The sequence below is a fragment of the Musa acuminata genome, chromosome BXJ3-6 (genome assembly GCF_036884655.1).
Source record: "Musa acuminata AAA Group cultivar baxijiao chromosome BXJ3-6, Cavendish_Baxijiao_AAA, whole genome shotgun sequence".
NCBI lineage: Eukaryota > Viridiplantae > Streptophyta > Magnoliopsida > Zingiberales > Musaceae > Musa > Musa acuminata.
In genome coordinates, this window is record NC_088354.1 from 2,970,572 (window position 1) to 2,989,071 (window position 18,500).

Sequence of the window (18,500 nt, forward strand, 5' to 3'; positions counted from 1 at the left end):
AAATTCTACTGCGCTGTGATTGCGATCACAAGCCAAAAGGAACACATTTATGCTGTTTTCTGATACCTCAGACTTCAAACTTTATCCTACTGCACTAGATTTGATGTGTTCATTCGAAACAGGAGAATCCCAAACCTTCAATCGAGTGAAAAAGAAAGAAACGGAGCTTGATATCAGTTTTCTGCTTGCATGCAACGCAAATGATCGAAGTTTAAAGTAGAACACATGACTTTCACTGTTACAATCACAGGCAATCAATACAGAGCACCGAAGAATGCGAAGCAACAGTGTTCCATTGGATCTCAAACTGTAGGAAGGTCCACCCGCTGCAGAATTCATCTGTCCTTTGGTTGCTCAGTCAATGGGGGCATTCACAACGCAGAGTACCTCCAAGGACTTCTGGTAATCTCCCACTTGAATGGCCCTCGGTCCTTCAACAGTAACAGCCACATGATACAGATTTATGTGGAAGACAATGGAGAGTGAAAAGGATGCAAGCAATGCAACCTGCAGCGAAGAAAGCAACTTCAGTCTCTGTTTCATCGCATGCTTCTTCTTCTTCTTCTTCTTCTTCTTCTTCTTCTTCATCTTTGGTCCAGCATGAGAGGAAGAGGTAAACATGTAGCCAAAAACGACTTGCCGGCTTTCTCATACGTACATGCACCGAAGCCTGCCGGCAAGTCATCCTTGGCTGCACAGTGTGACCTCATCCTCGCATGCAGGGCCTCAGATGAGCGTGCCAACTACAGGAAAGAGTCAAGGAATGCATCTACTGCTCCTTACCCCAACACGAGGCATCATTGCTCAAAACAGCAAGGGAGATCCCCATTGGACTGTGGGAACTTTCATAGGAGAAGCTAACGAATGGGGGGGGGGTAGCGTTGGGCTTCGGAAGGAGGAGCTTATAAAGATGGTCGTCTAGCTCGGAGTAGTACCAATGGAGGAAGATAGAGGTCAGCTAGGTTTTTATGAAGGTTTGGTAGGATTTGACAGTGCATTGCAGTCGAAACCTACGAAAAGTTAGTCACCTCTTGCCTGACATACATAAAGGTTTTCGTCTCCCAAACATGGCGTACCACGAGACTCTCTCCTCAGGCACTCATGGTGTATGTTGGAGAATGAGCTCCGGACACGTACCACATGCATGCCACAGTTCTTTTTTTGCTGGTACGTACTCTGCTGTAACTTCATGCCTTGAAGGTGATGATAGCTAAGCCAAGCGTCACACTCCATTCCTGCCTAACTCCATCGACTTTGACATACCAGATGAACTATGACAACATAACGGGGAGAGAGAGAGAGAGAGTGTGTGTGTGTGTGTTGAGAAGCTTGATGGCATCTGATGGTGAAGACCCCCGTTGCTGATGTAGCAGTCATGGGCACAGCAGGGGTTGGTCATTAAAGAGTTTGGATTACAGTATAGAGGTTGCCAAATGCCATCAAAGGGAATGGTACTTCGTCTGAGATGATTAGAAGAAGCTGGAGAAAAGGTATGCAGATGACCTAGAAATATGTGTTGTACGTTTGTATGACCAAAACAGTTCATAGCATACAAATCAATATATATATATATATATATATAATATTTTTTTATTTGTAATAAGAATAATAGGAGAAGATGGAGACGAACAAAAGATTTTTGTTAGCTTTTTTAATATTTTCTTTTATGATGTTCCCTATTCTTTATGAATATTTTGGTTTACTTTCAATATTCTTATTATCCAACCTATTATTGCAACATAATAGATTTGGCGTGGCTCGCGGCCAGACTCGTAGATCGGAGTGTTCGCATTGAACACACCACTTAGTCCACGTGGCACAACATTGCACAACATGATCTGGTTCATTTTGACGACAATTATCTCCGACGGTTTCGACTTAAGACACGAATGAAGTTGACCCAATGGACACCACTCTTCGACCCTTTCATCGCAGAGAGAGAGAGAGAGGAATGCAGACGGTTAGCGGCGGCCATGTTTTCTCTGTACTCGTCACCGGTCCAACCCAATCCCCGACGCCAAACGCCGCCCAGAGGAGGAGCCTCTTGCGGCGGCTCGCGCGACACACCGCCCCTGCTCCACGCCCTGCCTGGAGAGCCATATCTCGAGCTCCTTCAGTCACGCCGTCCGCCGGAGCAGAAGCCCTACTCTGCCCGTGCCGCCTTTGCGTCGGCAAGAGGCGCCTCCTCCTCCTGGGAGCTTCGACGGCGTTGCTGCCCGTTCTTCCCTCCACCTCCCTCGCCTCGGGCCTCTCTTCGGATCCAGCCGTGAGATGTTAAACCCGCGTCTTAGTCTGTCATCACGATCATCAGATGTTTCTTCTTCTCTTTGGTTGTAGGCAACCGTCGAGAGGATTCATCCTCCGAGGCCGGATTGGTATGAGGAGATCTACGCCCAAGCCATGGAGAAGAGCATGAGAAGCTACGAAGCTGAGGTCAGTTGTAGATCACATGAATGCTTTCAAGAAATTTTGTTGCGGTAGAGTGTTTGTGGGCTGCTAAATTAAGAAGCTAACCAATCATATGTGTTAAACCAGTAGTGTGCTGAAGCAGAGCTATCTCATTGAGGATTTTGTCCTGAAGAACAAGGCTTATATCCATGATAGAGTTTTGCAGAAAAAATATGCTGGAAAAAGTAACTGTTTTGGGACACATGTTCTTAACTGGAAAATTAACTGAAGTGATTCAGGTGAACTCATAAAGATCTGCTCGAGGATGTAGTATGAATTTGAGAGAGAGAACTGAAATATATGGTGTCAACTTATTTGATACTTGTTGGAGCAGCAAAGCTCAACAACAATCTTCTTCCTTTATTGTGTTCTTTGTCTTCTCAAGTGCCTTTTGTTTGGTGTATAAAACATGTTTGGTTCATTATGTTTAGTTAATCATGGTGCATCGATTCTACTCCTGTTTGCTTTAATGTGTTTTTACAAGGCTGTATGCTTCTGATTGTCCTTTTTTTTGCTTTTTTCTATTAAGATTTTGTTAATTATATACGACTCTACTTCCCTAATATGCGATGGTGTTACTCAATCACTGATTATATGTTCTAAATGTACATACTTATCTTTCCTGAGCTCAACATTCTTGTAAGTAAAGATCTCAACTTTTTGTAGCATCTAATGTCAAAGAACCCCTTCATATCTCCACAGGATGATCATCTTGCAATATCCTACAGCTAAGAATTGTGCTGTATCTAGACTCAAGCAGATTTGTTTGAACTTTCTTTCTATTAATATTGTTTTGGAAAATGCTTCAATTGTTGGTTTTTTGCTTCGCCCCAACTAATGTGTATTTGCCTTCTTGCATGTTTTGGAAGGTTGCAACATACAAGGAAAAGCTCTTTCCTCAATTGACAGGAAAAGTTGAAAAAGTGCTAGAACTAGGCATTGGCACTGGTCCTAATCTCAAGTATTATGTTGGTGCTGGTGATCGCTACGTCATCGGTGTGGATCCTAATAAACAGATGGAGAAATATGCGCGAGCATCAGCAGAAGCTGCTGGGCTGCAATCAACAAATTTCAGCTTCATTAGAGGGGTATGATGTCCTCTTATGTCTTATCAAAAATTATCTTCCTATCACCAAACATTAGTAACTTCATATTTTATTGGTATCTGTTGATCTAAATATGGTAACAGGTGCCTGAGCTTATACTAGCTGGCATAATCAACTATTTCAAATCGCTCTTTTGTTTATTTTAAATCCTGTTATTGCATTTTAGCTTTCACGAAAGCCGTTGCTAAATGTTACTAATGACCGGTCCGCTCCTAGTTTTGTACATACGGTATCTTTTTGTCTTTTCATTGATGAGCATTCTATTCTAGTACTGCTTTTGTAAGTTCTAAAGCATTAGCTCTAAATGATCCTTTTATAGGTTGAAGGTATTCAGCATCTCAGTTAATTATACTGTTAGCAGAACGAAACTATTTGGTGTTGCTTCCTTTGGTGATACAGCTGTAAGAACTATCGGTTTCTTGTTTTCTTGAGTTTATGTATAGTTTCTAAAGTTCTGGATGCCAACAATTCGACATGGTGCCACGTAAGCCTGTGTGCTATTTGCATGATTAAATGTAAAATTTCATAGAAATGAACCTTGGAATGCAATTTACATCCAAAATCAAGCATATCTGTTCCTTATACTAGTTTGTTATGGAAATGCCGTAATATTTAGCTTAGGAGAAGTAAATTGATTATTAACTTATATCCATGTGTGTAATTTACTAATTTATGTAATTATCTTCACTCTCTGTATTAGTCTGGTCACCAGCTAAAACAGTTAGAATGCGAAATCATTCGCTTTTTGCTACACTTAATTTCATATTCCAAACTCAAATATTTGGGAATGTAAGGGTAGTTACATGTTTTGCATTCCCTTGTATAGATTGTTATGATTTCTTAAAATATTTATGAAGATTTGATTTTTAAATGCATAGATGTGTTTTCAGGTTAAGGATTAAAGTTTCTCGACGGACTACAGGTCTTTGTTATTTTGTAGGTCGGAGAAGCTTTAGATGTAAGGGATAATACCATGGATGCTGTGATTGGGACTCTGGTATTATGTTCTGTCAGCGATGTCGCGATGACACTAAGAGGTTCTAAACATTCCCCTGTCCTTTATTTCTGATATGTTTTACATCTTCTTTTGCATGTCACTAAAGATCCACACGAAATGATCGACATTTGCCCAATGTAAGTTTGTCTAAATTGCAATCCATGCTTCATGCATTCTGATCATGGAATTAGACCCTTCACCTGTGTGTCTAAGGTTGCATGAATACCTGGATATTAGTGGCTTGAAAAACTTCCCAGTTCAAGTAATTGTGATGATAGCAAAAAATTAACCTGATGACAGACTACATGGGTCACGGACCCAGCTTCATGATGATATGACCAAGCTCATCATTTGGTTGATTCATAAATATAGTTTCTTTTGCAGTAGGTAGTTAATCTAGTTTGGCCAACCTAATAGACATACGGAAACCTTATCGAGTTCTTAGCAATACGATAAACACTTTGGTTCGATAGAAATTGGTGACTGCGCCCACTTTGCTGAATTTTGCTCCTGAAACTACAAAAATGTTTATAACCTCATTCGTATCGTCTGCCTTTCGTGTTTTTTTTGTGCCATAATGATCTAAAACGATTTCATACAGAAGTAAAAAGAGTATTGAAGCCTGGCGGTCTCTACGTCTTCATCGAACATGTTGCAGCACGAGGTACTTTATTCTTCAGATAATTTTCCTTCTATTGCGTTTCGGAACTCGACATGAAGAGAAAAGAAAACAAGATCTGTTTATTTTTTTTGGGGTGATAATTGTACTGCTTGTGCAGATGGTTCGCTGCTTCGGTTCATGCAAGGACTTGTTGATCCTCTGCAGCAGTTTGTTTCCGATGGGTGTCATCTCACAAGGGAAACAGGGAAGCAGATTTCTGAAGCTGGCTTCTCCAGAGTCAGCCTTCAAGCTGCGTTCCTGCGGACGGTTCCTCTCTTTAGCCCTCATGTCTACGGAATTGCTTATAAATAGTGTTCTTGTAGTACTTGATGTCATGGATTTGACCCCCATTCATGCTGTGGAATGGCCTCCGATTACTATGTGACCTTTTGGATCCTACCGCGGACCGGAAGGTTGATGAAGCTGTATGACGGGGTAGGTGTCGCTTTCTGGTTCGGGGAGGACTTCCAAGTGGGTTACAAGGTGAGACGCGTCGGGTGATGGGTTGTGGAAAGGTTGTATGCTGTCGTGGGTTGTTCAGTGGACGGAACAATATTTTTAGTAGAAGCCCAGTTAACTATGAGTATAATCTCTTCTAAATCAAAGACATACTGTATGTATACTGTGGATTTCCACACGGGTGTATATAAAGGCGATGGCGAAAGATGAAGATGGGAGGCGGTGACGCTCTCCTCCCGCCGCCCGCCTTTACGAAGGATATAACGCTCCGCTCTTCCTCCTCCTCCTCCCAAGCTACTTATCTGCAACCTTATACCCACAATCCCGACTCCGTCATACGCACAACCGGGTTCGCTCCTCTTCGTCCTCTCCCGCCTGCCCTTCTCGTCTCCCCGGCCTCTTCCGATGTCGCCGGCCTTCGATTCCGCGAGAAGCTTCTCTACATCGAGAACGACCTCGGCGTTGATTCCTCCCGCGCCAGAGCCAGCGCCATCGCCCTCAACCCTTCCCTCCGCTCGCCCCCCCCTTCCGCGCTACGCGCCTCGGCCGACTCTCTCCACTCCTTTGGCCTCGTACCCCCGACGTCGCCCGCGTCTTCACCATGGACGCCTCCCTGCTCACCTGCGACCCCGGCGCCCACCCCCTCCCCGTCTTCCGCTTCCTCATCGCCCCCGTCGCCATTCCCTTGCCCGACCTCCGCAAGGCCGTTGGCCTCTGCCCCCGCCTTCTCGTCTCCAGCGTATCGGAAGAGCTACGCCCGGCCCTCCACTTCCTCCGCCGCCGCCGCCGCCGCCGCACCACTCTCCTCCTCGTCTCCAGCGTGGAGGACGCCCTCCTCCCCAAGCTCGACTACCTCCGCGGCCTTGGCTTCTCCCACGAGGAGACCCGTAGCATGGTGCTCCGCTCGCCCGGTTTGCTCACCTTCAGCATCGAGAATAATTTCAGGCCCAAGGTCGAGTCCCTGATCCACGACATGGGCAGGGATCTCGCCGAACTCAAGGATTTCCCGCAGTAGGGCAAGATCATGGCCCGGCATCGCTTGCTGGCAGAGAAGCGGCTCTGGATGCCTCTCCCTGCGATGTTCAAGGTCATCGCTTGTAGGACATCATCATGTGAGTCACTTTACGGTCCTTTTTATTCTTTTGATGAAAGAGATGATATGGTGTATGCACGGGTTAATTACATTTTACCCTTACCTTTAGGATCTCGCTCCATATACTTTAAAAAATTATATTGACATCTCTATAATTACGAAAGTGAAACATCTAGATTTATTTACCTTGATATCATCGGTTTTATCAACAGAAACATGAAAATAAAAGGTAAAAAAATGATTTTAATGTTTCAGTTGGTGATGATGGACGATGTCGGTAGTAGCGGACGACGGTGCTATTGAGGGTCGCAGATGGTTATTGTGGATGAGGAGAGCGATGACGAGAGGTGAAAGTTGTTTGGCAACTACGTCGACAACGAGTTTGACGGCATAATCAGCGTCGAATTTCAAGACCCATATTTTTCTATCATCGTTGTATATGTTCGTTGGGAGCTCGGCAACCGCTCACTTCCTTTCAGAGATTCCCTTCCGGTCAACGACAACTATAGCGAATAAAACTCCTCCTTCGACGAGCCCTCTATCTCCCCTTTTTTATGCTCATGCCGAAACTAATACGCTAGCGGGGGGAGCGGTAGGAGCTCCAGTAACCCTAGCTTCGGGTCAAGTAATTTGCCCAACGGGTCAGTAGCAAGGCGGCCACCACTATCTACGTCAATGTTGACGTAGATGCAGAGCGGCGTCGCTTAACAACTGTGACGGCGCCGACGCAGTTCTCGAGCGACGAAAGGGCTATCGATGCAGATGCAGAGAGGCGAAAGGGTTGCTCGGCAACTGCGTCGGTGTCGACGTGAATGCAAAGCGACCCTCATCTCTCGTCGTCGCCTTCCTCATTCACAGTAGCCATCCGTGGCCCTAGTGGCGTTGTCGTCGTCGTCGGCCACTACCGACTAGAATATTAAAATTATGCTTTTGCCCTTTATTTTCGTGTTTTTGTTGGCAAAACCGATGACGTTAAAATAAATGGATATAGATGTTTCACTTTCATAATTATAGGGATACAAATGTAACTTTTTAAAGTGTAGGGATCATAATGCTAAAGGTAACTAACCAAGGGGATAATATGTAACTAGCCTTGTATGCACATATGCTTGACTTAGATCTTCTAAAACTTCAACTGCAATTAGTTTACATATATAGAAAAAGATCTCTGACTTACAATGGAAAATTAGTGTTGCCAGCTTCATGAGTATCTCCTGTGACATTCTCATGTCTTATTTTATAGAATTTTGTTGTGTTTATTTATTTACTTTTTGTTGTATGGTTATGCTACTACTGTTAATAAAAATTAGACTGAAACTGATCAGCACTGATAAGGAAGAACTGGAAGATTGAGCATACATTCTGTACAAAATTATTGTAGACTTTTAAGGTGCCTCCCATGTGAATCATATGTATAAATATTAACATTTTTTTAATTGTGAGGTTTCCTCGAGTTGATTGATCTTACATTGTGCTGCGTGTAAATTCTTGCATGTAAACGTATGATTACTCTCGGGTCTGTTAAGGGTTATGTTTACAGTTTTTGGATTGAAGATCTGCACAGCTAGTTTATCCTACTTTGACAACAAAACAAGAAAAGATGCTTGAAGCCATATGAACTTAAGCACATGTTCGATTCTCCTTATTTTTTGATCTTTTCACTTCTCGTAGGAATCCTGGCTTTTGTCTTTCATATGAGTGCCACATGTGGTTATGTTCTTTGAGTTATTGCTTATTTTTTTCTCTTTTAATTAAAATGTGATTTCCCATCTTTGACATCCCACATTTATGTACTTTTCACACACTCAATTTGTTGACTTTGAACGTGTTTAGAAGCTAATAGTAAAATACGATCTACTTAACTAGCCATTTATTTTTTTTTTAGGCATAGGATTTCATGGATTAACTTGAGCTATATGCTGCCTTGTTTAGCAGCCTATTTTATTAAACTTGAAACTTATGTTATTATAGATTAACTATTACTGGGCTTTTCTTGTTAATGATTCCAATAATGATAAATAAATAGTCCAATCATCTTATGTTCTTAGGATCGTGATTAAGTAATAACTATTGTGGACTTTAAATAGGCGCATTCCTTTCTACTCACTCAATTCTGCAATTCCACAGAATGGGAAATGCAACTAACTAGCAAGGTATTTATTCCTACTATTAACCAAGTTTCTCTCAATGCAAGTCTATTTGTGATCAAGTGTGTGCCTCAACTTTCAATTGATTGAACTAAAATGAAAGTAAGTTCATTTACACCTTTTGAAGAGTAAAGTCCTCAAAAACAACATGTGTGATTGGAAGGATAAAATCAAGATCCTTCATAGACCTTTAGGGGACATTTTGTTGGAGATATCTGCCATGGAAATGCTGGTTGAGGGCCATGTGGCTGCTTATTAGGAACACCAGCCTCAGAAGATCTTTAGACTTCAGCTGGAGTCTACTTCATTAAGATATGTGTTGTTGGTCTTCACAAAGCATTTACACAGAGAACTCTATAAAACTGAGTATATATGTTTACATTAACAACTTGTGTGATACAATTGCAGAGATTTTTCACTCTGAAAACCGTAGAAGTTTTTGGTTCCTACTTATACTAGTGATATTTGATTAATATACCGATAACGGTGAAATCTTCATACCAACACTACCTACCTGAGGAAAATGAATTGAATAATGTGTAATATAAAGGTAATTGTTCCCTTATAGTGGCCATGCACAAAATTTGGAGGGTTATAACAATCCCTTATAACCTGTTGCTGTATGTTGTAGTGACCATCCTATCTGGGTTATAGCAGTTGTTAATGATTTTTATCACTGTTAAATAAAGACTCTGAATTTTATGGCTAGAAATATGTGTGTTGATTCAATAGCTCTTATTTTCTATTGCTCTACTAATCATTCAATGGACAGTGACTATTTTCTGAGAGGACTGGTGACTCTTGGTTGTCATTCTCCTGCATTATAATCCAATATAATGGCCTACTATAACGGTGAATATTAAAAATAAAAAATCATGGAAGTTGTGGGGGAAGTGTTGAGAACAGCCTACTACAACCATTATGATAAGTAATGGTCTTGATGGGTTAATTGTTACACCTACAATGACAGAACTTTAGAACCTCGACAGTATGCAACTCCTGCCCCTCAAACTTGATCCTAAGTAATGAATTTCCTGGTGTATGAAAATTGGTATATTCTTTTCAGAGGATAGATGTTACTGAAAAGTACTGAGTTATTTATTAGTCCGGTCATCTGAAATTTAGAGCCTAAGAAGACATAAAGAAGAGACCATACCTCATGTTACCTGGTTATTCAACTGCATTACATGTCCTGGACTCATGATCATATAATCAATACCTCGAAGGTTCAACAAGAGGCCACATGTAAATGATTGTGCTCGAAGAGGACTGTGCAAGCTGTTGATGGATGTCATTTTGCATATTTGTAGACTAGTGCAAGTTCCAGTTGATCTTCATACTTAGAACTTTCTTATGCCTCTGTTCAGACTATCCTGTTTGGTTAACTTGCACTGTGCTATTATTTGTTATATATTGCATTCTTGGATTGTGCTACAGGCATGAAAACAGATCCAAATGGTCCTCTAATTTTGGTTCTTGACATAAAATGATTTGTTTGCTCAATTTCTTGGATTCAGACAAATTATACAGAGAAATCCACATGGTTCTGTTATAGCTTTGTTGGAAATAATTCCATGTCAACCCGTCAGAACTCGTTGCTTCATTCTTTCTACCCATATTTTCATCGAATCTCACAAAGATTTGTAGGGCAAGGAAGAAAGGATACTGAAGATAAATTGTCACTCTTTCTCAGGTAATTTCTAAAGGATTCACGTATCAGCTTATGCTTCTCTGTTCCCCACAGATTTTATGGGCAATTCAACATTTTTTTCACATTGATTGATAAATTACTGTCAGTTTGTTCTGAAGCAAACTTGAAATTATAACTTGGATTTCGTTGCTAACACTTTAGCATACTGCTCAGTGGTTGCTTTGAAGATATAGCTGCTATTGTGTTTTTTTTTTTTCACTTTAGCTATTTGTAAACGTTGGAAATCTGACAGCTCTTTTATTTTTATATGCTCTAGATCATTAAAGACTGTAACAAATGGAAACATGAAGGAGATGCATAAATTGTATGTATTACTAACAAGTTGAATTTTCTTTGCCCAACAGTGAAATTACTGTTGGAGACTGGTTCAGGGTGTAGGAGTCAATAATCACTATGAAACATGTTTAGTAGTTCCATCTTGTTAGGGTGTAGGCTTAGATTTCGTTGAAGGTTGAATACCTCATTATCCAAGCATCTTTAGTTAGATACATGCATAAAGGTAAGTCACCATTTAAAGCATTGCACTTGTGCCTTCTGCTTGCCAATGTACTATTGAGTGTTCATCCAGGTTTTGGGGTAGAATTGACCATAGAGATTGATGATTGTTGTGGATCGGTGATTCTGGAACATTAATAATATACAAATCAGTCCATCCTGGGGTTTTTACCCATGGATAGACTAATAATTTCAGATAATTGCATGGTCTTATATGCTATACTCAAAGAAGAGTGCAGTATAATGCAGTTGGAGAGTGGGTAGCTGCTGTAAGTTGGAGGATGTGTGGATTAGAGTTCTTGGAAACATGGGGTTGTTGTCCCCATGATTTCTGACACACTTCACCACTTGTCACTCCCACCTCCATTGCACCCCTTAAAACACTTCACCATTGTCAGGAAAAGGTCTGCTCTTCTGCTGGCTTCCTTGGAAATGCCCGCAGTGTTTGTCCTGCTGAGTAGGACTGATTGGACCAGCGGTCAGACCCCTCCTTAAGTTGTATCTGCAACCAATCCATCCTCTGAAACTTTCCTGAGGATTTGGACAACCTACGTACCAGTTATCAGAATGAAAAATCAGTATAATAAAAGGGGCATTGATTACTCTTCAGTGATCCAAACACCATAGTTTAGATTCTTACTGGCCCTTGTCATGAACCTGTTTGAATGCCAGGAAGACATACTTGCTCCTCGAGAGGTCTTTGGTTTGTTGCATCCTTCCTGTGTCACCAGGTCTTATATAGGGCATGATAGGTTGTAATTGATAACAATATCAAAGAACTTTTGTCACTTGGACAGCCATGTTGTTGTCTCATATTGTTCATAAATGTTGTCCACATGCATAGGCTTCCTTCAGCACCTTGTTGCCTTTCTGAAGGGTGTGGGGGAAGGAGCATTTCTGTGTCAATGAATACGGTGAGATTTGATGTTAGGGTACCTGTGTAAGAAGGCAGACCAGGAAAAGTGCAGATGAGAAGGGAGCATTGACAACATCTCTGGGGATGGCATATGCTTACTTTCTGAGCCATTAGTATAATTGTCTCAGAGGTGAGACCATTTGTTCTCGTTCCCTTCCGGGGGCAACTGTCTTAAATGATGTTCTTTCTTGGCCTCCTGCTCTCTGTGAAATGCAAGTAGATATGCTAAAGAAGTGGTGTTCACATATTGAGTATGGAGGCTTTCCAACTAGTGGCAATTCACAGTAGTGGTCCATGGTTTATCATGAAGACAGATCTGTGAGACATCTGCCTAGTTCATATCAAGGTTTTGAATGCTGAGGCAATTGGGTTGGTGTGACATTTCTTCTTTGGTGTCACAAAGTTTGGTAAGTGGAACCTGCACATGACCTAAAGGAAATTGCCTAAACAAGATGAACTTAATGCTAATTAAAAATAATGACTTGCAATTGCTTCACTTCTCCTCTTGGGGAGAGGGGTTACAAATTTCCTACTTGTCCTAGTGTTTAGGAAGGCAATCTTTTGGTTCTGGGGCGAGCCATCAACTGCTTTGATGGTGAACCAATCAAAGAGAGGCAGACAGAGAAATCTTATGATGCAGGCCCCTTCTGTACATGGTAGGACCATATCTCTTCTCTTGCTGTGTATTTACTATTATTGCATTGCCTTTTTCTTTTTTTGTGTATCAGAAGTTCTATATCTTCTAAATATTTCTCCTGCTCAAGGAAAAAGATGTTTGGATTTTTTTGCCAATCTATCCTTCCACCCTCATCTGGTTCAAGGGTAGTTTTACCATGTCTTCCTTATTGGTTCTTTGTTCCTCTTGGGAAACTCAGCATCAATATCGACCTACCTGCTCTTATGTGCTATGAATGAACTGTAACTACCCTGGTCCTTTCACTTCAAGTTCACAGACACCACCAGAAGATGTATCTGTTTGTATGTGCATGTTCATTCATCATGTCAATGTTCTCAATGAAACCAATTCCCATTGCAGTTGATGAAATGGTACTCATCCTAGTGCTTTCTGCAAATAAGTATTGGTCATCATCCAAGTCAGAATGCAGGCCTTTGGCACTGATTTGTCCAAGAGGTTGGAAGCCAGAGAGCAGACAGTATATGAGGTCATAGGATTCAATTCCTTGAGATGGTTTCTGCATTAAACACTTACTGATTTATCCGAAGTGAAGATTTTGAACAGTAAAAGGAAAAAAAAAAAAAAAGGCTCACTGTTACAAGATCTCCTACCTCTCCTTACTTTGGATGTTAAGAAAAGTTGGGAACAAAAGAAAGCTCTTCTCATTTATCTAAAAGAGAAGCAGTGGTGATGCCTGATGAGAGCCCTAACTTTTCAGTCCTTTTCCCTACATCTTCTACTACATCATAACAAATTAGTACTATTTATGAATCCCTCCCTTACATTTCAACAACTTCTATTCCCTACTTATGGACTTCTTTTCAGGTACCTCGATACTGTGCAGCTGACAAGAACAGGAAGCCTCCCTTGTCGACTTATCCCATCAACAAATCCTTCTCTGATTCGAGCTTAGTACCACCCAACTAAACTTGCTTCAAGAAGGGAACTTCCCTTTCAAATTATTATGTGCAGCAATTAATACATCATAGAGTGGGCACCAGCAAAGTTCTAAGGAATGATGCATCAACATCTTCACTGTAAGTTGGATAGTTCTGTCACAGAGTTGGATGACAGTCACAGTGCAATCGCAATCTGCTTGCCTTGGTCCATGTATCTGTATCATGAACATGCCTAGATTAGCAGTTCAGATCGCTTTTTGATTAATTACAATTCCGAGTATTAGTATCCTTGTACTATTGTAGTACATAAATTTGCAAAACTACAAAATATGAAATGCTAGGAAAGACACACAAAAAAGGTACTGATGAATTACATTGTCTGTTTAGAAATATGACAAACTATTTTGGGTGTCCGAATCATTGGGAAAACTGACTCGAATACTTAATTTTCATTTGGTATCTGTTCTCGATCCAGTTGCAGGGAGGGAAGCACATTCTATCTCTATATTCTCCTTTTTGTTCCCAGAGTGTGGAGTTAATTGTAGACATCCTACACTCTTCAAACACTTCCTGTGTTGAGTGTGGACAAAGCCATGTGACCTCATCTTCTTCAGACATTCAAATGGGGCCTATCCGTTAATTGTGCATTCAATGGTATTACCTCAGGCACACAGCTTTTCTAAAGCCCTTTCTTATGTGGTTTCACAGGAGGCAGAATGATGCATTCTTGTCTTCAGTGGTTGTGGTGCAAATTTTTTGTTAGGTTGTTGAACATTCTATCTGTTCTAAATATATGCCCTGTTTTTTTTTTTTAAGATACACTAATTGTTGTTGTTGATAATTTTTTATTGTTATTTGACATTACGCGCTGATCTGCGCACAGCATTGATATTACAGCTACAGCTGATCAATTCTTTGTTTGACAACCTAACAAGAACAAGCATTTGTGTTTTTTTTTTGTATTTTAGGGTGAGACATCTCACTTGGTTGCTTCAATTGGAGGGGAAGATACCTATGAGATGATTAATCGTGCATGGAGTATATATGAAGCAATTCAGATGCTGAGTGGAACAACATCCAATGCTTGTTCTTCTGATCTTTTAGTGAAAAGAGAAGCAAAAACATACCAATAAGTTTCTTCTCTCTTTCAGTTCCAGCTGCTTTTTTATCCTTCTAGGGTTTGTTATTTCACCCCCATGTTTAGTTGATTAATCACTCGACAATTCCAGCTGAACCCTGCAATCTTTCAGTTGCTATGCAGGTGGATACATTCACCGGAGGAACCTCACTGCGTCAGAAGTGAGCATGCTTAGTAAGAACAGTGATGTTAAAGAAGACAGATGAAATTTGTTGACTGGTACTTTAGAGAGAGAACTTTTGGGTGGGAGGTTTGTTTAACTCGAAGCTGTTCTCCATAACTCTGCATCTTCTGGCCACTGTATCGTTGACCGCGAAGCACATTGGTTCACTTCACTGCTGTTCAGTCTGAGAGAGTACATTCCTGCCGCTGCTCCATTCAATAAACCAAACTCCAGCTGTGTCACTTAATCCTACAGATTGAGATGTGGTGTCGGAGAAAAGAAGCTAAAACCCTTGAAATGGATTGACCTTTCTTCTGAGGTGGGGAAGAAAGTGAGCGGTGGTGCCACAGGTCATGTGAGTGCAGGCGGGTACATCCTTGTTGTGGAAACCTGTAGGCCCTTGTGTGTTCTCTTTTGGATGTTGTCTTCTTGGCACCATGCAGAACTGGGTGTCGATGAGAGACCTGAAGCTTTCCACTCACCTGCACCATGTTTGTCAAGTCTCAGTTGGTTCTCTTTGTCTCTCACCCAAAAATTGGAACAGACAATGGCCGCCCTCGGGAAGAACCACTTGCTGTTTGTGAGTTAAACGAACTGCTTCACCGGATAGCTCAGGAAGATGGAAGGGTTTGGTCGTGAAAGAAGCCTCAGTGGCGAGAGTAGCAAGCAATGTTTCCGCTGGATTCTTAATTTCTAAGTGGCACTGGTTGATGAAGAGAGAGAGAGAGAGAGATGTGATATCTATCAGAGATGTTTCCCTCAGAAAATTCAGTGATGTTGAGCTCTACACTGGTCAAGGTTGGAAGGTAGCAGCCATTCATTAAATTAGACTGAGAAGGTACAGGGGAGAGAAAGAGAGAGAGAGAGAGATGAGAAGACACCCACACGTGTGGACCTGAGCCTGGTTCTTCTGGGGAGGATGTTGAAGCAGTGAAAGCGTGACAAATGGGCCTGTCAAGCTGGTGAATGGTGGGGAGAAGCTGATTGGGTTTCTGTTTCTAGTTCTTCTGTTCCCCCCACCCGCTGCCACCACCTCTGTCTCTCTTCATGACCTACGCTTTATTTCCCCCATTTCCCTTGTTGTCGGAGTGACCCTGCAACTTTCTGCCGGAGGTGAAGGCATGGCCAGTAGATATTATGCGGACTCTTCTCCTTCTTCCTCAGCAAAAGGAGTTCCTTCTCAAACAGACTCTCTCTCCTTCAACACAGCCTCTTCAGTGGAGAGACATCACTGCGGCTGTTGTACCTTACCTTTCATGGAGAGTTGCCTCAGCTTGCAGGAAAACGCTCAGCAGAACAGCGAGGTCAGTCATGATAAGTATTTACTTGGAGAGAACACGACTGTTGGGAGCGGCGCTGCCGAAAGTGGACAGTCGAAGTCCTGTGCCAGAGGCCATTGGAGGCCAGCTGAGGACTCCAAGCTCAAAGAACTGGTGGAACTCTACGGTCCCCAGAACTGGAACCTCATAGCAGAAAAGCTGGAGGGCAGATCAGGTAGAGAGCTGAGCGAATCTCCTTCTCTCTCTTCTGCTAACTGTAGGAGCTTGTTTTGACATGAAGCTCTACTCTACTCCCTCGTGTCTGGGTTTGAAGGTAAGAGTTGCAGATTGAGATGGTTCAACCAGTTGGATCCGAGGATCAACAGAAGGCCTTTCACCGAAGAGGAAGAGGAGAAGCTGATGACCGCTCACAGATTGTATGGTAACAAATGGGCCATGATCGCGAGGCTTTTCCCTGGTAGAACCGACAATGCGGTGAAGAACCACTGGCATGTCATCATGGCGAGGAAGTATAGGGAGCAATCCTTCGCCTGTCGGAGGAGAAAGCTAAGCCAAGCTGTCCACCGGAGATTTGAGGAAGTTGCTGCGGCAGGCGCAACAGCCGCCCGTGGCTTTAGCAGCAGTCATTCTTCGCCTTCCTTCCCTTCTCTTACTCCTCTTGATTCCTTCTCTGGTACGTACGCTCTCCTCACCTCGTCTTCCACTTCGTCTGCTCCACCCCTCCTATCATCACTGCTATTTCCTGCTGCATGTGCTAGTTTCCAGTTCTGTAGGCATCATTTTCTACTCTAAATCTGATACAATTAAATATTAGGGGTTGTCTCATTTCAGTACTGCACTCGAAAACATATCTATTCATTTCCTCTTAACCTTGTCTCAACAAGTTTCTGTCCTTCTGATCCTCCATGGATCAACTCTAATAAACATCTTCTTGAAATGAGACATAACTGTAGCTACACAAAACTGATTTATTCTTGATGTGCTGATGATGGGAAAAGAAAAATTAAATAAAGCTGAAAAATCATTGTTTATACATATTATATTAGTTTGTGTCTGTGACTGTTGTTTTGTACCATGTTTGTTGTGAATTGACTGCAGCTAACAAGGCTGATGAGAAGGGTGATATGCAAAGTGCTGAGCCCTTCATGGTGTTTGGACAGCATTCTCCCCTCAGCTTGTCAATGCAACAATCAACCCACTTATCCCATGTTTCTGCCAATGAGACACCATTTGAAGAGAACTCAGAGAGCAGCCACCTTGATGCTGCAGCCTCACCAACTTTCATAGATTTCCTTGGAGTAGGAGCCACATGAGTTGTGAGGTGAAAGGATCAAAACAAAGGCAGGCAGAAGAACAATGCAAAAGGACTAGTTAGAAAAGCTGGGTGCCAAGAGAATAGAGAGACCAAGATGCCAGCACAGAGAAGAAGATACCATTGTTGTTTGAGTTAAGGGGACAAATTTTGCTTGGCCATTTAACCTCTCAGTTTATGTGATTTAAACATCCAAAGCCAGGGTAGAATATTTGTATTTTAGTAGGTAAAATTAGTTCCAGTCAAGTCTACTAATTGGCTAAACTTGTGTTTATTCTGGTTGGAGACTCAATTTAACATTTTTCTCCAAGAAAATGGGAGAGAGTTCATAATCCACAAAATATTTGCACATACAAATTTGGACATTGAAATGCTTATTACAGTATCTTTTAACACAGTATCAATATAATTGCATTAGGAACAAATTATTGATGATAGTTGAAAACGATATGCTGGTGCCTGCAAATTAAGAGAAAGGACTGGAATTAGTGATCGAAAAATTCTGTGTGCAAGCAAGGATATTATTCATGGAGAGGCATTTATCTTCGTCGAGTCTCAACACTTTATTTCTACTCATGTGATACATCATATAAGGCTTGATCTTTCGGGGCTAACAATGATACTGACAAGGATATTGATTTATGAGACTTGACTTTATGAGGCTAACAACGACAGTGACAAGAATATTGACTCGACCTCATAAGATTAATTATACAAGGTAGGAAGTTGACTTGACAAGCGATTATTGTACAAGGTAGGAAGTTGACTCGACCACATAAGGTTAATTATTGTATAAACAAAAATCGAATAATAAATCAAAATACAATCAACAAAATACAATATACATATACCCATCGTGTGCTACCATACCAAATTTGTATAAACCCACTTATAAAATATTAAGGATTCAAAACTCCATATGATTGACTTTTTTTTACACATACTATAATTGTGATATATCAAACCTAATTATCAAAAAGGTTTGAGGCTCACTATAAT

The 18,500-nt window shown here is 41.5% G+C and overlaps 2 protein-coding genes and 1 pseudogene across 6 annotated transcripts; all 3 read left to right on the plus strand.

The window, feature by feature from the left end:
- Positions 1-1,901: 1,901 nt before the first annotated feature.
- Positions 1,902-5,795, plus strand: LOC103986785 (uncharacterized). Its single transcript, XM_009404878.3, has 6 exons — positions 1,902-2,266; positions 2,338-2,433; positions 3,318-3,536; positions 4,495-4,591; positions 5,153-5,215; positions 5,331-5,795. The coding sequence occupies exons 1-6, from the start codon at positions 1,904-1,906 to the stop codon at positions 5,522-5,524; spliced, it is 1,032 nt and encodes a 343-aa protein (XP_009403153.3). The 5' UTR covers positions 1,902-1,903; the 3' UTR covers positions 5,525-5,795.
- An 82-nt stretch (positions 5,796-5,877) lies between these two features.
- Positions 5,878-8,552, plus strand: LOC135641581 (transcription termination factor MTEF1, chloroplastic-like; annotated as a pseudogene).
- A 137-nt stretch (positions 8,553-8,689) lies between these two features.
- Positions 8,690-17,852, plus strand: LOC103986786 (transcription factor MYB117). Of its 5 annotated transcripts, none has more exons than XM_065157053.1 (6): positions 8,690-10,604; positions 13,535-14,371; positions 14,577-14,786; positions 14,859-16,403; positions 16,503-16,862; positions 17,288-17,852. In XM_065157053.1, exons 4-6 carry the CDS (start codon positions 16,031-16,033, stop codon positions 17,500-17,502), a joined length of 948 nt encoding a protein of 315 aa, XP_065013125.1. In that variant the 5' UTR covers positions 8,690-10,604; positions 13,535-14,371; positions 14,577-14,786; positions 14,859-16,030; the 3' UTR covers positions 17,503-17,852. The 5 variants fall into 5 exon arrangements, with proteins under 5 accessions (XP_065013125.1, XP_065013127.1, XP_065013124.1 ...); XM_065157052.1 differs by lacking the exon at positions 8,690-10,604 and having other exon boundaries at positions 10,628-13,746; positions 14,084-14,371; XM_065157055.1 differs by lacking the exon at positions 13,535-14,371.
- The last annotated feature ends 648 nt before the right edge of the window (positions 17,853-18,500 follow it).

What these genes read in the sequence shown, in the direction of transcription:
- LOC103986785 (XM_009404878.3), top strand. Translation starts at nt 1,904, where the DNA reads ATGGACACCACTCTTCGACCCTTTCATCGCAGAGAGAGAGAGAGAGGA. An exon ending in TGAGAAGCTACGAAGCTGAG is followed by an intron (nt 2,434 to 3,317) that starts GTCAGTTGTAGA and finishes ATGTTTTGGAAG; the next exon opens with GTTGCAACATACAAGGAAAA. An exon ending in CGAACATGTTGCAGCACGAG is followed by an intron (nt 5,216 to 5,330) that starts GTACTTTATTCT and finishes CTGCTTGTGCAG; the next exon opens with ATGGTTCGCTGCTTCGGTTC.
- LOC103986786 (XM_065157053.1), top strand. Translation starts at nt 16,031, where the DNA reads ATGGCCAGTAGATATTATGCGGACTCTTCTCCTTCTTCCTCAGCAAAA. An exon ending in AAAGCTGGAGGGCAGATCAG is followed by an intron (nt 16,404 to 16,502) that starts GTAGAGAGCTGA and finishes CTGGGTTTGAAG; the next exon opens with GTAAGAGTTGCAGATTGAGA. An exon ending in TCCTCTTGATTCCTTCTCTG is followed by an intron (nt 16,863 to 17,287) that starts GTACGTACGCTC and finishes AATTGACTGCAG; the next exon opens with CTAACAAGGCTGATGAGAAG.